The 17,226-nt window shown below is 40.0% G+C and overlaps 1 protein-coding gene and 1 long non-coding RNA gene across 2 annotated transcripts in view; one reads left to right on the top strand and one right to left on the bottom strand.

Moving 5' to 3' along the window:
• Nucleotides 1–16,041, top strand: part of PDXDC1 (pyridoxal dependent decarboxylase domain containing 1) — a 45,750-nt gene extending 29,709 nt beyond the window's left edge. Inside the window, exons 14-23 of the mRNA XM_072982414.2 lie at nt 919–982; nt 2,950–3,026; nt 4,861–4,966; nt 5,441–5,612; nt 7,399–7,505; nt 9,532–9,653; nt 9,999–10,091; nt 10,190–10,286; nt 11,406–11,510; nt 13,855–16,041. Coding sequence (XP_072838515.2) covers nt 919–982; nt 2,950–3,026; nt 4,861–4,966; nt 5,441–5,612; nt 7,399–7,505; nt 9,532–9,653; nt 9,999–10,091; nt 10,190–10,286; nt 11,406–11,510; nt 13,855–14,105 — 1,194 coding nt within the window. The 3' untranslated portion in view covers nt 14,106–16,041. The remainder of the gene's footprint in view (nt 1–918; nt 983–2,949; nt 3,027–4,860; nt 4,967–5,440; nt 5,613–7,398; nt 7,506–9,531; nt 9,654–9,998; nt 10,092–10,189; nt 10,287–11,405; nt 11,511–13,854) is intronic.
• Nucleotides 9,183–9,619, bottom strand: LOC144584704 (uncharacterized). Its single transcript, XR_013539127.1, has 2 exons — nt 9,495–9,619; nt 9,183–9,376 (listed from the first exon to the last, which is right to left on the bottom strand). It is a non-coding gene; the product is annotated as an uncharacterized LOC144584704 (long non-coding RNA).
• Nucleotides 16,042–17,226: the final 1,185 nt, after the last annotated feature.

Genomic DNA, 17,226 nt, shown 5'->3' with positions numbered 1-17,226 from the left:
CAAATTATAAATACAGTGGTGCCTCGCTTGACGACGTTAATTCGTTCCAGCAAAATCGCTGTAGAGCGAAAACATCAAGCGAAATAAAAAAGCCCTTTGAAATGCATTGAAAACCGTTAAATGCGTTCCAATGGGCTGAATACCTGCTCGTCCAGCGAAGATCCTCCATATGGCAGCCATTTTCGGGTGCCTGTCTTGTGAAAAATGCCTCCTAAAAACAGCGGGGAGCCATTTTGAGCAGGCGGCGGCCATTTTGAAAACCTGACGATCAGCTATTTTGATCGTCGTAATGTGAAGAATCGGTTCCCGAAGCAGGGAACTGATCATCGCAAAGCGAAAAAACCCCATTAAAACATTGTTTTGTGATCGCAAAAACATCGTCATGAAGCGGATTCGTCATTATACGGGGTAATCGTTAAGTGGGGCACAACTGTATAATAAAAGACAAACACCACATATAATCAGTAAAGCACCCATCAAATAAATCAATGCAAGACTAAACAATGGCAAACAGGGCAATCTAAAGATAGTGAATTTTTACTACAATAAGAGAGGATGCTCTCAAAGGTTTCAGTAAACAGCGTTGTTTTGAGCATCTTGAGAAGGAGGCTGGGAGGCCATATATAACCTTAATGGCAACATTTTAATTGTAATGGGGGGGGGAGAGATGCCAGAATTTTTGGTTGTCAACTCCTTTCGGCATAGCCTGTGGTTGTCCAGTTATCTGGAGAGTCACAGAGTCCTCATAGCTGCTTTAGCTTCAGGTCTTTATCCCGATTTGAATGCAAATGATGACAAAGAATAATGGCATGGCAATCCAAGGATATTTTTCTTCTCTGTGCAAAGCCTAAGGATGCTCTCGCGCATCTTTCAGAATGTGGGCTTTATTTATTTCTCTCTCCAATTTCCATTGGTTAGGTTGAAGATGAACTCACCTCCCCTGTGGTAGTGTTCAAGTTTTCACCAGCACTCCCACATATAGGTGAGAATTATACATAAAAAATGTTTGTACTGACACATAATTATTCTGTTACCTTTTATTCTGTATATTTATGAAATATGTATTTTTATAAAAAGATCACTGCTAAATAGAATAGAAACAGCAGAAGTGGTTTCATTCCTATCTCTTGTAAAGGAAGTAGGACCAAGGTTGGCCAGAGACCAACAGTTGTGTGGAGAATTTGGTGACATACTCATTGTTCCTTTGGACTGTTTTTGTCATGTTTTCCCAGAGTATTATTTGTATTATATAAGAGATGGGTGGTTGGGCCAAAACAATCCCCAGTAAAATGTATTAAAACTCGGTAATTGATATTTTAAAAATATTAAACTTGGATTTAAAACTGCTGTTAAAAGCCAGTTTTAGAAACTAGTTTTCAGAAATATAGGCAGGATGGACTTTGATTACCCACTAGAAGCTCAGAATGGATAGAGCCAGCCTGATTTCCCTTAAGAAAGAATTCCACAATAGGTTTTTCTTCTACAGTGCCCCTTCTGATAGCCTAATCTCTTATGATGGTGGGACATGCGACAGTCCTCCTTCAAAGACCTCAAATTTTTGACAGTTTCTCATGGAGGAAGAGGTCTTTCAAATATTCTGCCCTCAGTTTCTTTAGAGCTTCATGGATCTCGCCTAGGTTTATGCAAGCATTTTTTTGTATAAGTGCTTCAAATATCCTAAAATGTGCTATGTTTCAAAGCCACACATTTCCAAATTTAAGCTCTTAATATTCATTCATTCATTAACTTCTAAGCCATTCATCTGACCAGTTGTCACTCTAGGCTGAAGATGGGAAGGCCTGGAAAAAAACCTGGAAAAATTGGGGGGGGGGATTTTTTTTCTGTTTTTTTTTTAAGCCATTTTTTTGGTTTTTTTCCCAGAAAAATTGAAAAAAAATGGCACGTGGAATATGTTATTTTACAATGATAAATAATATGTCTGTGAAATGGTATTTAAACTATACAACACGAAGACCTTAATGAAAGGTGTCTGAGGCTTTATGTATTTAAGTTATCTGGCTGGGGGACACCAATGAAAACTGGCTGCCGATCCATTTCCAGGCACGATTCAAATTTCTCGTTTAAACCTATAAAGCCCTAAATGGCCTGGGCCCAAAGCTCCGTCAGAGACCGTGTCTCCTTCCCACAATGACCCTGCTTGGGTACTGAGATCATCATCAAGGGAGGCCTTTCTCTTGGCCCCACCATCTTCACTGGGGCATTTGACAAGAGACGGCCTTCTCTGTTGCTGCTTCTAGATTCTGGAACTCCCTCCCACTGGAGGCCAGCCCAGCCCCATCTTTGTTGTCCTTCTGCAAGCAAGTGAAGACCTTTCTCTTCAGGCAAGCTGTCCCTCAACAACTGCTTGCCTGAGCAAGATCCTTTTAGATGGATTATTATACCGTACTGCTTTGACTTTGTCTTTAGTGTTGCTTGTGTTTCCCGTTTCTAAGAGGGGTAGTTTGTTATTTCTTTTAAATATTTCTATATTCAATATTTTTAGCGTTAAATAGTGACTTTTAATCATGTCCGCCATCTTTGAATACTCATTGTTTTGTTCTTAAATATTGTCTTTACATGCTGTAAACCACTGGTTCTTAACCTTGGGTTACTCAGGAGTTTTGGACTGCAACTCCCAGAAGCCTTCACGGCCAAATGTGCTGGCTGGGGTTTCTGGGAGTTGCAGTTCAAAAACATCCAAGTAACAAAGGTTAAGAACCACTGCTATAAGCCACCTTGGGTCCTTTTCTAAGGAAAAAGGCAGAGTAAAATTTTTTTAAATAAACAAAATAGTAATGAATGGTGATTCTGAAGCTCTCGTTATGAAGAATCTGTAAATAATAGCTGAAACCCTTTGTGGAAGTGGAAGAACAAAATAGAATGTTTCATCTTTGCTACATGAATGTTGTGCAAAGAATCTATTTGTGTTTTTTTTTTCTTGACATTCAGATCATATGCTACGTGCCACACAAACCCCTGCAGTAACTGGCAATGAGAGATACGTTTGTGATACTTTTAATCAATGGGTAGGTATTGATATCCCTTCCCTCTCCCTTGGAAGCATAAAATGTTGGAAGATTAAAAACTGAGTAGGTTTGGGAGGTTGCACAAAATCTACTGACTCTGTGTAGGAGCACCTATGGTGTTGATCCATAGTCTGCAGCCAGATCTTGCTGATGATGAAAATACACACGTTCTGCCATTGCCAGTGAAGAAAGGAACACTTGATCCTGAACACTAGCAGATCCTGGGAAAATTACTTCCTTTTTGTGACCTCTGTGGATCACACAATTGGTTTTGCACCTGCGCAGAGCCCGTCTTCGGAACCTTCCAGAGCTAATCTGTTGTGTTTTTTTTTTGAGAAAGCCTCTGCGTTGTGCATGACTAGTGAGCTCCTGAAAAGAGACTCCAGTTCCTTTTTGTCTACCACAACGAGAGCATCTAGAAACATCCTTTGCTAAGAAATCATTGTTCTCCACTTATAGTTTTAGTTTCCATCTTTTCTCTTGTTTCTTCTTTCGTCTTCTTATCTCTGACAAAAAAAAGCTCAATTCCTTTTCTTTCCATTTTCTCTTCTGTTTTTCCTTCTTTTCCTTCCTTGTCAAACCCCATCCTCATCCCTTCAATCCTATCATCCCTCTTCCTCCAAAAAGAAAGAAAAGAAGACAAAACAAAGAAAGAGACCCTCCTTTCGTTTCCCCCCCCCCCCTTTTCTCTGTTTCTTCATGGTCAGTTCCATTTTCGGGTCACTGTCTGCTTGCAGGGACCTCTAAGGCCTCCTTGCTTCAGAAGTGCCCTTCCTTTAGCGGCAGCATAGCTCCCACTCATCTTCAGACCCACTGCCTTTTTAGCTCAGGGGACACTCATCACAGAACTTCAGAAACCATCCTGTCTCTCCATATTCTGTCCTGGTGGTAGCTTCCTGTCCACAATACAGTCAATTGATGAGGGACCCCCATTTCTTTCAGAACTACCCATAGTTTCTCTTGATCCACACAAAGGCTTTACTGTAATCCATAAAGCATAGACTGATCTTCTTCTGAAATTCTTTGGCATGCTCAAGTAGCTGAATGGATGTTTGCAATATGATCTCAAGAGCCTCTTACATTTTGGAATCCAGCTTGAATATCAGGGATTTCTCAATTCATGTAGGATAAAAAAAAATGTTCAAACACCCCGACTTCTATTCTTCACTCATGCTCCACCTGGCAGCTGTATCTGTATATGGTACACAACTATCTTCTGATTCATCGCTATTTGTCAGTACTCTTGTAAAAAGATCCCTTAGTGGACTTAAGAATTTGGTTCCATACATTGAACCACCCACTCTTCCATGGTCATTTCCTTTCATGCTAGTGTGCCTGACGTGATCTCCCTTTGACCCAATGGCAACATGCAACATTAACCTTTTTACCTGAAAGACTGCCTTTATAGTGGCTGTCAGCTCAGCTAGAAGCGCATTGGAAATGTGTGTCTTCGTATCTGAAATGCCCTACCTAGTCTTCTGCGCAGATAAAGTAGTTTTTCGCATAGATGTTACATTCCTCTCTGAGGTGGTTTCTTCTTTTCACCTTAATCAGGCCATTCTTTGTGTTTTTTCACGATCCAGCGTCTCCCATTGTATGAAAGCTCCATTCTCTGGATGCAAGGAGAGCAATTGCTTTTTATAGCTGTCAGCAGCAAAAAGCTAGAAGAGAAAGTTGATGCCTTTATAAGGCTATAGCAGAGTTGTATCAACATGCATCCATTTCTGATATATGATTATCTGCATGTCTTCTGGTCTGTTGACCATAATAAATCATCCCATGCTGAATAATGGGTGGCTGAAAATATCCCTTTTAATCCTGTTTATCTCTTCAGCTGGGAGAACAGCTTTCTCAATTGGTGCCCGCCAGTGGGGTTGACATCGTAGAACTGGAGGATGAAGGCACGTGTGTGCGCTTTAGCCCATTGATGACTTCTGCAGGTAACTAGGTCACTTTTTTATTTACTTGGTTGCTGATTACTTAAATTATAAATGCTGTGCTCTCTTAAGAGTCCTTAGAGTGATTACAGTAAGGGAGTGTCGGGGGGGCTAAGGTGGGGAGAGGAATGGGGTGGGGTAGGTTGTGGGGGTGGTCTGATCAGCTGATTGGCAGCCAGTAGGCAGAATGGTGTTTGTTTTGTTTTTAATAGGAAGGGGGTGTTGGCGGGGGTGGGGGCAGCGGTGGGGAGGGTTTTTTTTAATAACCCCCTCCAGAAAGCGACGAATAACTTCATTATTCGTCGCTTCATGGGGGCAACTTTGTGCCTCGCGAGTCGTCAACTTTTGACAACTCACGAAGCGGGACGACTCGCCAAAATGGTGAGTTGTCCCCGTTTCTAATTATTACTCATATTCTATGGCATCAGCAAAATTATCTTCTGCAGTTTGAGGCAATATCATATGCAACGTCTTCAGTTTTAGGAACAGAAGTTCAAGATGTTGACCAGTTGGTGGACTGCTTAAAAATGAAGGTTCCGGTCCTGAGGTGCACCCTGCAACTACGAGATGACTTTGAGCAAGAAGTTAAAAGAACTGTAGGCCTTTCCTATGTTGAGGACTTTAGCTGGCCTGGACTTGGAGTCGTAAGGTGAGTATATTCTGCAGAGATCCTTCAAAGGTCTTTTGAGAGCTTTGAGCTGCATATAGATGTAACAGCATGTCCACTGCAAATTCTGGGTGAATCCCATTTTTCAAGGCAAGCAGACGGCCAGTGCTTAAGGGCAAGACATTTTGCCTGCTTCCAGGATGACGTGACCTTGGAGTGTGTTCAGAGGCTGGTCCTTAAGGTGATCACCAAATAATTTTGCTTTCATCCTACTTCTCCCCTGTGCTAGTATTTCAAAAGCAGACTTTTAAAGGGATTTTTAAAAATAAACATTTAACTAGATAGACAAGTTAGATACATAGAACCTCTCTTCTTTTTCTTCAAACTGGTACATGGGTGTGAGTTAGATTTGACTGCTGGATTTGGAGCCAGCTAATTTGTTGTGTTAAAAGGTCTGCAGAATCCTAGGGCAAAGAAGATTCTAAATTATCAAGCAGTTGTTGAAAGCTCCTGAAAAGCTAACTGATTTAAGTGTTTGCAATATGTCAGGAGAATTAAGCCAATTAAGTGGTCTGCAAATGCCAGCATTCAATAATAAATAGTTAGGTAGTTTCCATTTCTGAAAGAGATTCGTTGGCTTTGCTTCATCAAACTCAGATTTCACAACATGTTTTTAGTAGCAGTTATTTATTAATCACCCATTCCCAAAGCAATTCACAGCTACCCTGAGTGGTTTTCCTCTTCCCTACATCCATCTTCACAACCCTGTGATGTAGTTTAGGCTAAAAAGTATGTCTGAATAGGATCCGAGACAGTATTTTAACCATTGAGACTCTTGCATGGATCATATATTTATTTCCCAATGGCTGTGCGGGATCTATGGATCCTTGAGTCCTGTACATGTTGTAGCATAGTTCAGTGTATCAGGAGCTGCTTTTTGCCTCCAGGACCACACCGCATCCCCACAAAATCAAAAGTGGTCAGAAGTCCCCTTTTGTTCTCATAAAATCCAGAAGGGGCAGCCGTTGAACAGAAGACAACAAGAAGTCCTGACGCTCCTGGAGGCTTCCAGGAATGTCAGGTCTCCTTTTTGAGCCAGGCAGGGGCACACCGGTCGGACCAAAAGCACATTTAGGCCTCCCCTTTTTATCCTTTTAGCCGTCTCTTCAGGCAGGCTTTTAGTAATCATGATGGAATCCCTAAATGCCTTCTTAGAGTTAAGATAGCTTTCAAGATTTCCTTGCCTTTATTTATTCAATTGAATTTTATCTAGCATATAACTAAATTGATTTTAAGGTTTAATTTATTCTCTTTTTAATTCTCTTCCTTTTAATATGGTGAGCCGCCTTGGGTCCCCCCTATTTGGGAGAAAGGCGCCCTATAAATAAAACGAACCATGATCATTACCCAGCATCCTGTTTCCCACAGTGGACGGCTCACATGCCCCTGGGAAGTGGGAACATGAAAGCAGTAATCTTCTCCCAGTTTTGCTGCCCAGCTACATGGCTGTAATATATAACGGCAACAAGCAGAAGTCACTACTAGATTTGCCCTCCATGTTTTAGTTTTAATAACTTTTGAATCCCTCTGAGCTGCCAGGCAGCCCCACACCTTCGGTCAGGGAATCCCAACTACTTGCTATTTGAACAAGGAGTTTGTCTTAAAATTCTTGTTTTGTTGGAAGCACACACATACATCTCTCCAAGTTACTAACATTTAATTCATGTAAACCATATTTGATACTGGTTGTGCATCTCACTCTGGCAGTTTATAAGTGTCTGTGTTTTATTCCAGAAATTTTAATGTGTATGGCTTTCTATTGTGTTAGGTACGATGGCCAAAATGAAGACAAACAGGAGACAGAAATGGAAAAGATTAATAGTGCACTTCTGAAAAAGTTGAATGAGCTGGAATCAGATCTGGTGTTTTCCCTAGGTATGAAACTAGTCCTTGGGAGGGTGTCGATTTTTGTAATTTAAAAAGTCACCTAAAATTGCAATGTTTTTGTAATATCAGCTATTCTACAAAACTGAATTTTGCATTTATAGCTTGAGCTTCTCGAAATTCTCAGATACTTTTAATTTTTCAAGTTTCAAAATTGTAAAACTTGATAAAACCTGGAATTTTCAAAAAGAATGATGTACTGGAAGGGAAATGTTGACAACTATAGTCAGTGGATAAAGTCATATGTAGAGGTGACTTTGATCTTCCTTCTCTCTGAAGTTCTTATTCATTGTATTTTAATACTAGCAGGTGGACCCAGGTTTGCTCAAGTTAAAATCCTATGAGTCTCATTCTAACCCCACAATCTTCTCTCTTCTTTAGATATCTTGGTACTAGCTGGCCAAAATCCTTTTGCTTAACATAGTAAATCATACTAGAGTAGGCCCATTGAATCAATGGGGATTTAATGATTCAGCTGCTCTGTAAGTTCCATTGATCCAAGTGCGCCTAATTTAAATGCAATTTATTGTGTTAAAGTAAGTTGCAATTAGAGTAGATTAATTTGAATCAGTGGAACTTAGAGGAAGGATTTATCCAAGAAGTGTAACTTGGAGTGAACCTCCAGCCAGCATGACTCCTGTGTAATAAATATTTGGACACCCCTCCGCCTGAAAAACATAGGATAATGTAAGACATATAACTTTCTGAATGCCGCTCATCAAAATATTTCAGATTATGTGCTGCAGCAACAAACAGTTCATGTTCACCCCAGGACCTCCAGAATGATACTGGGGTATAGCACATAGCTTATATTTTATATTAAATAGATATACAGACAGATGAATGGATGAACAGACAGAAAGATCTAGATAGATAGATAGATAGATAGATAGATAGATAGATAGATAGATAGATAGATAGATAGATAGATAGATAGATAGATAGATAGATAGATAGATAGATAGATAGATAGATAGATAGATAGATAGATAGATAGATAGATAGATAGATAGATAGATAGATAGATAGATAGATAGATCATCCCAAATATACCCTTAAATATGATGAGAATCTATCCAGATAATTTAGGGAAAATCATTAGGGTGCTACCGAGAGCTCCCAAAATGATTTTCATGTATGGCTCAGAGTCTAAATGTTAAGTCAGATTGTCCCAGACCTGCGCTCCACATTTGGTGAAAATTGTCCATTTGCATGTGATACAGCGACAAACAGACTAACAGACAGAAGCTCACTTTTGTTAGTATGGATTACATTATAGATTTGGTTTTGCAAGCCACCCAAAGAATATACATGTTCCTGGGTCCCCATACTCTCCATATCTTGAAGAGCTGTTCCGTGCCTAGTTGCAAGAATGTGTAGCTGGCGAACCTCTATATACTGCTCCTTGGGCAGTATGCCTGTTGTCTGCTGCTGTGGCCAGACTCCCAGGTGGGAGAACCTGTGAGGGTTTCTGCTCACTGGCATAGTTTTCAGGAAGCCAGGGTGACCTTCATACCACAATAGAATGGCAAAATACCGCTTGTGGATGACCCATGTTTAGAAAGCAACGATTTATGAACATAGGATTGCAAACGAAGTTCAGCAACGGAATATACATCACTCCTCAGAATGGCTTGATTTCAGGGGTGCAGGTTGATTGGCAGTGCAGGGTGTCTCCAGTCAGAAGCTCATACTGCCAAATAGAATAGTGCTGTAGATTCAAATTGAAGGATGGGAAAGGCAGAAGGTTGTTCATTATTTCCTCAAGGGGCGAGGGAGCATGAGAGAAGTCCCAGATTGTACAAAATGTTACCTCTTGGTTGAGGAAGCCCAGGGTTGAGGATGTATTCCACAGTGACTCTCTGAAATCAAAAGTCAACAGTTAACTCATTGCTAACACTTCCCTTTTCCAAAGAAGCTCGACACATCTTTTAAACAAGCAGCCTTAAGATATTGTGAAGTCTGAAAAAAAAATCTTACTTTGTCATTTTGGGGTGTGTGCGTCCTCCTCTTCCAGGTCCAGAATTTGGAGGGGAGAAAAACTGCATTTATATTGGAATGGTTACTGAGGATCTGGATGTTTCTGAACTAGTCGAAACTATTGCAGCAACAGGTCGTGAAATTGAAGAAAATTCAAGGGTATGTTTCATAAGTAGTTACCAAGGTGGTTAAAAGTGTGGCAGTGATAGTGGTAAATAATAACTTTGCCCATGATCTAGAAGACAGCTAGTTATGCAGTTTGTTTTAGAATAGTAACTACAACATTCTGCAGCCACAGTTCCATGCTTCTAATAAGCTAAGGATTTAACAAAGTTTGGGTTTAAAATAACGAATTGAAACCACTGAGTAAATTCAGAGAAATTATCTTAAGAGAAATTATTCAGTTCTAAATGTATTTTTTTTTTTAGAATTAGCAACATAAAAAAATGAAAATCAGGTCCTTAGGTTATTTTTCCTTCTTCTTCCTTTTTTAAAAAAAATCAGCTACTCGAAAACATGACTGAGGTTGTTCGAAAAGGCATACAGGAAGCACAGGTTCAGCTGCAGAAGGCCAATGAGGAGAGGCTCCTTGAAGAGGTGAGCGCATCACATTCAGTTACTCCCTTTTAGCAGCCGTGGTGGCTGTTTTGACAGACACTGATCTATTCTCCATCAAACTTCCTTGGCTTTCTCAGGGCCTGCTTCGACAGATTCCCGTAGTTGGCTCCGTACTGAACTGGTTTTCTCCATTTCATGCTTCGCCAAAAGGCCGGACATTTAATCTCACAGCAGGTAAGATGAATCGGACTTCACCTGTGATGGTGAAGTTTAAACAATTATTATTAGGTGGCAGGTGGCATTGATGGAGGGGGTAAACATGAGATAGCTAGTATGGTGTTGTAAGATTAGATAACTAATGCTTGACCTTTAGGAGTCCTACAAAACTTTATAGACCTCTTAGGGAAAAATCAAAAGCCTCTGTTCATCCCAGTTGGCATTTATCGCAATAAAAGGTTAATTCCAAACCAAACCATCTTTAACAATCAAATCTACATTCATCTATCAGTGTCTAAGTCTTTTCATTGTTGCAATAATTCCAGGCAACATCAGCTTGTCTAATTCTACAACCTTTATTTATTTACATTGCTTCTGTATTCTGTATGCACAAAATATTTCAAAGTTGTTACAAAATTACAAAAGTCTTGCAGGTATGAAGAAAACTGTAGGCACAAATACTTTTTAAAAATCCTTCTTTGCAACTTGTAAAAAGGAACTGGTGTTAAAATGAAGTTGGAGGCAGAACTTAAGTCATGTTTGAATCCAAAATACAGGAGCAAGAGTATAATAAAATACCAAAAATAATGTTTTAAGTTACATTCTAAAAATGCAAGAACTTGTAACTTTTAAATAACACACATTTAAATAACAAAAGACTCAATAAGTTTCAATTTGCTGGAAGTTTTACCATCCTGGGTCTCATGCAGGAGTGGGCAAAGTATGACTTACAAACCAGTTTAAAAAAGCAAAACCCTCGGGCATTGGTGCATCTCTCCAAAGGATGCTCTTGAACTCTGAATGCTGCCCCCCCCCATATACAGTGTAAATGGTTTTGCATCTGTATTGGTCCCCAACATTGAAACTCACACATGACTCATTTTGGAGCCATCCTGTCCAAACATCTAAGATGGAAGTGGCACAAAAGATCAGTTTCCACATTTCCATGGTGGCTTTTATGGGCAGTCAAGGGTAACAAGCAGGTGACAGAGGCGCACCCTACATTTTCCAAACTAAAAGTTAAGCACAGGTTTATTTTGTTAGAAAAGGGGAGGGTTTTTTCCTTTTCTTTTTTAACACTGTCATTATTGTCTTTATCTTGGATCTGATGTGCTGCCGACCCTTGTTTGTTGGCAGGTTCTTTGGAGTCTACCGAGCCCACGTATATATCTAAAGTGCAGGGCACAGGAATCACCCCACCCCCAACTCCTACATCAAGTCATTCTAAACACAGATTTCCTGGTAAGTCTTTCTCTCATCCTTTTTAAAGAAAAGCAGTTCACAGGAGCGTGTATCCAAGTGTTAGCTGTAAGCTAGAGTAGACCCACTGAATTGCTGAAGCCTCTTTAAGTATTGACCCTACCAGATCCTTGCTGTTTCATTAGATCTCCTCCTGTTGGGATTAACGATTGGACGGAGGGCTAGAACGACTAATGAGAGACAGTGTGGAGTAGTGTTGAATTAAGACAGATAAGGCACCAGTTTCAGTCATCGCTCAGCTAGTACAGTTGTGTTCAAAATTATTCAACCCCCAATGCTGTAAAGGGGTTTAGGGACTATAGTGTACATTTGGAATTGTATTCAGAATGAAATCCTACAAGGACGTTTTAAAGAACCAAATGCAACTAAAATAACATCAGTTGTTTATGTAATACAGTAGTAAATGTTTCTTTTGTGGTTTCTTCATTGCCACAATTATTCAACCCCTTAAAGACTACCACTCTGAAGAAGAGAGGTTCATTCAGGTGTTTTCGATCAGGTATTGAAAACACCTGTGGATGTCACCGAGCACCAATCAAGCATAATAAGCACCAATTAGGCAGCTTTAAAATGACTGTGATACTCAGCTCCTTCTAGACATTTACTGGTGTGGTTACAAACATGGTGAAGTCAAGAGAATGGTCCAGGAAGACAAGAGAAGAGGTGATTTGTCTTCACAGGAAGGGCAATGGCTATAAGAAGATTGCAAAGAAGTTAAACATACCAAGAGACACCATAGGAAGCATCATTCGCAAATTCAAGGCAAAGGGCACTGTTGAAATGCTACCTGGTCGTGGAAGAAAGAAGATGCTGACTTCGACTGCTGTGCGCTACCTAAAGCGTAGAGTGGTGAAAAGTCCCCGTGTGACTGCTGAGGAACTGAAAAAAGATTTGTCAGATGTGGGTATAGAAGTTTCAGCTCAGACAATAAGGCGCACACTGCGTAATGAAGGTCTCCATGCCAGAACCCCCCTTGCTGTCTCCCAAGAATAAGAAGAGTCGACTGCAGTATGCCAAAAGTCATGTGGGCAAACCACAAAAGTTGTGGGATAGTGTTCTGTGGACTGATGAAACAAAATTAGAACTGTTTGGGCCCATGGATCAACGCTATGTTTGGAGGAGGAAGAACAAGGCATATGACGAAAAGAACACCTTGCCTCCTGTGAAGCATGGCGGAGGGTCAATAATGCTTTGGGGCTGTTTTGCTTCTGCAGGTACAGGGAAGCTTCAGCGTGTACAAGGTACCATGAATTCTCTTCAGTACCAGGAGATATTGGATGAAAATGTGATGCAGTCCGTCACACACCTGAGGCTTGGGAGACGTTGGACCTTTCAACAGGACAATGATCCCAAGCATACCTCCAAGTCCACTAGAGCATGGTTGCAGAGGAAAGGCTGGAACATTTTGGAGTGGCCATCGCAGTCACCAGACTTAAATCCGATTGAGAACCTCTGGTGGGACTTAAAGAAAGCAGTTGCAGTGCGCAAGCCTAAGAATTTGACTGAACTGGAGGCTTTTGCCCATGAAGAATGGGCGAAGATACCCGTAGATCGCTGCAAGACACTTGTGTCAAGCTATGCTTCACGTTTAAAAGCTGTTATAACTGTAAAAGGATGTTGTACTAAGTACTAAGATTGAATGTCACTTGGGGGTTGAATAAAAACTAATAATGATGTGAGCACAGAAAAGACATTTGTGGTTATTTCATTATAAACTTAAGGTTATATTTCTCTGACCTACAAGTGCCTCTTTCATGTAAATGTAAGCAAGATGACTGAATGATCAAAATCAATGTCAAAATGGCCAAAACATTCAATTTCAGTGGGGGCTGAATAATTTTGAACACAACTGTACTCTTTTAAGCCTCTGAAATCAGGTTTTGGATGGAAATGTAGAACCTTTGGACCCATCAACTATTGCTCTTCTTAGAATTTGCTTCTGTAGTACTGCCAGTACTACAGAATAAGGTTATATGAAAAGCCCCTTTGTGCCCCTTAGTGGTGATCTAAAATGGCAGGGCGTGGGTGGAAGGGTAATTGTGGGGAAGGGGGGGCTGAAGACAAGTGAAGTTTTGAGCAAATTTTTTTTTCTCAAAAGCAAAAAAAATTAATTAAAATGGGGAGGCTGTAGTGGCTCAGGATGCCAAATTCAGCCCATGGGACATGTATTGCCAGCCCTTGTTCTATTTCATTTGTTTTCTGCTAGTCATGGGAAGGGGCAAGACATTGTACAAGTAACAAAAGCAGATATCTGAAATCGTGACTTATACCACCTACATAAACAGATCGGTAATAAATGTTTAAATCTTAAATGTTTTGATCCCAGGACAAAAGTTATTTAGAAGGTCTTTAAGGAATTCAGATGGTTTCAGTGAGACCAGCTCAGTGAGTCATGCTGATGATCTGGACAGAGGAGAGCCACGACCTGGCAGTTCACTGGTCGGCCAAGAGAATGCCGAGCAGCCGGACGAGATGGAAATTCTTAGCCAGGAAACAACTGAAGACACCCCGGGAGACAAGACCAGGACCCCAGGAACGGACTACAGTACATCTGAGGGACACGAGAGTTTGAGATAAAATTCTAGATGCTGCACATTCAGACTACAGAAAATGCACTCCCTCTGTAGCAGGGTCCTTTAAAGATTAAAATGTGAACAGTGCCATAGTTAGTACAGTGATACCTACTGTTAACATGTGATTGGAGATTTTGCACAAAGATTAGCGGAAGAATTCTTCTCTCCTCCACCCTTTAACCTGCTTGTGGGGCCTTGTTTTTACTGTACACTTTGTTAACAATCCCTCTTTGTCCTTTCGTACATTCACACGTCCGAGGAAGTTTGCAAGGGACAGTTTCAACTTGACTTTGGGGGCATCCTAAAGAAGGATTTGTTTGTTGTTATTATTATTATTATTATCAGCCGTGCTCTTCCCAAATATCTCATTTCTCAAAAGATAAGTTGCACTCGGTGCTTTTGGATGGTGATATTCAAACATTTCTAATTTCTGTTAAATAAATCAACCTGTGATTACTCTATTATGTTGAAATGTTGTATTTTAATAGGAAAACAATGTCCATAGCCAACCTGTCTTTTAAACCTTAGCTTTGTTTTATGAAAATCTTATTTCAGAATTTTGCTTCATGTGTTCCGTGATAGAAAAGCGAACCTTTGCTGTGGTTTTTCTCTTTCCCACATGTAGTAAGGTTATAAGAGAATGTCCAAGGCCCGTGTTTTCTAATAAATCCTTTCTGTAGCCTCTCCTGGGAACTAATAACCTGTCTTCCATTTCTCGACTTAAAAAGCCATTTAGAATCAAATTCAAATGGCACGCTTTGCATCAAGAGTCGCAATCACCCCGGCTCTTTTACGTTGCATCTCTTTTAACAGATGTTGGTAAAACACTTGAATTGACATGTCACACCCGTGATCATTCCTGTACTCCTGGGTTTTTCTGATCAATCGCTTCCAGTTGTTAGATATTGTAAATAGCCAAAGAAATTATTAGGTTATATAAATGCTGCTGTGCTATTTTAAAAAGATAGATGTCCTAAGCTTTTTGTTTTAAAGCCAAGAGCATTCAGGAATGTATTTCTCCCCGTTGTAATTATGCCTTCACTTTTGTGAGTGACTTCTTTTCCTCTGGCGCTTGCATCTCATCGCACCCAGAGGACCGTAATTGTAAGAGTGACCTGACGTGATCAATTTTCTTCTGAAACCTTGATCAGTTGTTTGAAGGTCACATGGTTAAGAATGGCAACTTTGCCAAAAGGATGAGTAATCCCATTTCATGAAGGCCTTTCTTACGGTTGATGGCTTGCTTCTTGTGGTTTTCTTGTTTGTGCAAAATTAAGTACAGCCAGCCCTAACACCCCACCCCGACAGAAGAGATGGATTTAGGAGCACCTGTTATAAAAAGACACACCCACCACTGCAACATAGTTTCTGTTTGCCACCATAAATAATCCAGTATTACAGGGATTGGAGGGGAAAAAATTAAGTACAATCTTTATGGCAACATCTGGTTTAGTCTTCATCTCACTAAGCCCATTTTCTTCTTCAAGGACCTCAACTGGATCGGGCTTACAGTAGTCTCCAGAGAATTTTGTCAGTGGATTTTGACAAACCAAAATGGTTTGGGGTTTGGGCACTGGTTTAGGATGTTTCGATTGAGGGCTGTTTGTTCAATGTCCGTTAAATATTGCCTCGTCGCTCTCCAAAATGCAAGAGGCTGGGAAATCTTCATTTAAAACATGGACTTGCTTTGATAAGCTCACGTTGGTTCCCCAAATAAGGGTTGACCTTTAAAATGCAAATGTAATTATTGTCTTCCGTGACAGTTTATTTGATGCAACGAATTATAATTAACTTGGATTAACTGAGGGAGAAAAAGTAAAAGTTATAATTGTTAAAACAAACTTTAATGTTTTTATATTTTTAAGCAGGCAGTTTTGCTGGAATACAGACCTGATTTAGATACTTCCCAAATGCTTCAATAAAGGTTCTTGAAATTGTTACATCTGAGTCTGAGTTGATAAATATGTTACAAGTTAAAAGGAAAAAACACACTTTAGTTTGTCAGTGAATGGTTACTTAAGCATCGATGCAGAAGGAAGCTACTGTAGCTCATGGAGAACGTTAGATCAATGATTTTTTTTGTTTTGTTTTTGTTTTTTGTAAGACTGCAAGTTTAAACAGTGGTCCCCAACGTTCATGATGAAGGCTTCTGGCCTGCCTTCCATCTGTTCTTGATTTCATTTTGGTATTGGGGAGTGTACCCTTTCTTTTAAAGGTTATTGGGCCTACCCACTATTGGAATGCAGACCAAAAGTAAAAGTAATGTGAATCTCAATAGGAAAAAGCTTTCCCATTTGCTATACTGGTATAAACAGAAGACAAAATGACAGAATTACTAAGAGAAAGTTCTGGCCCCCAAACTCCTGCTGTTATCCAAGCTTTTATGGTTTGTACACCTATAACTATAATTGTCTGCTCCATTGTCATAACATGCCCCTTAGTTTGTAAACTAGGTAGGATAATACGTATCTTTCTAGAGGAAAAGGGGTAGAATTAGTTTCAGACTCACTACTGTATAACGGTCAATTGTCAAAATATAGAATGAGATTCAAACAAGGTAACATTAAAGCATGAAAAGTTAATATAACTCAATAACAATAGGAAACTCTTAGGTCAAATTTTGTCTGACTATTGACTGATTGAAAAAAAAAACCAGCAAGAGTGTTGTCATATTTCTAAGAGCAGAAAATATAGCACAGTAACCTATCACCCTTAGAGGCTAACAATAGCTTCTTGCAAGAACAGAGGATAAGTGTGCCAAAAGCAAAGGTAAGGGCAGAGTGGAAGAACTGCTGTGAACAAGTCACATTGAAAAGTGAGCTTGACTCTACTTTCTTTCACAAACAAGGCAGATCAGATTTGTTGCTGAAAATCAAAGACAGGAAAAGCTGCTTTGGGGCATTGCAACAAATTGGCTTTGCTAGCTATGGGATTCTGGAAGCTGTAACCTCAAAAACTACAGTAGGACCCTGTATCCATAGGATTGGTATCCATAGTTTCACTTACCAGCAGTCTTAAAGTATTAGAAATATTAAAAGAAAAATATAGAAATATGTATTTTCACATTGTATTTACCAGAATGGCTACTAGAGGGAGCCAGAGAGTATGCTATATATTTTTCAACA

The sequence above is a fragment of the Pogona vitticeps genome, chromosome 13 (genome assembly GCF_051106095.1).
Source record: "Pogona vitticeps strain Pit_001003342236 chromosome 13, PviZW2.1, whole genome shotgun sequence".
Taxonomy (NCBI): Eukaryota; Metazoa; Chordata; class Lepidosauria; order Squamata; family Agamidae; genus Pogona; species Pogona vitticeps.
This window is presented reverse-complemented; position numbering and strand designations above follow the sequence as displayed.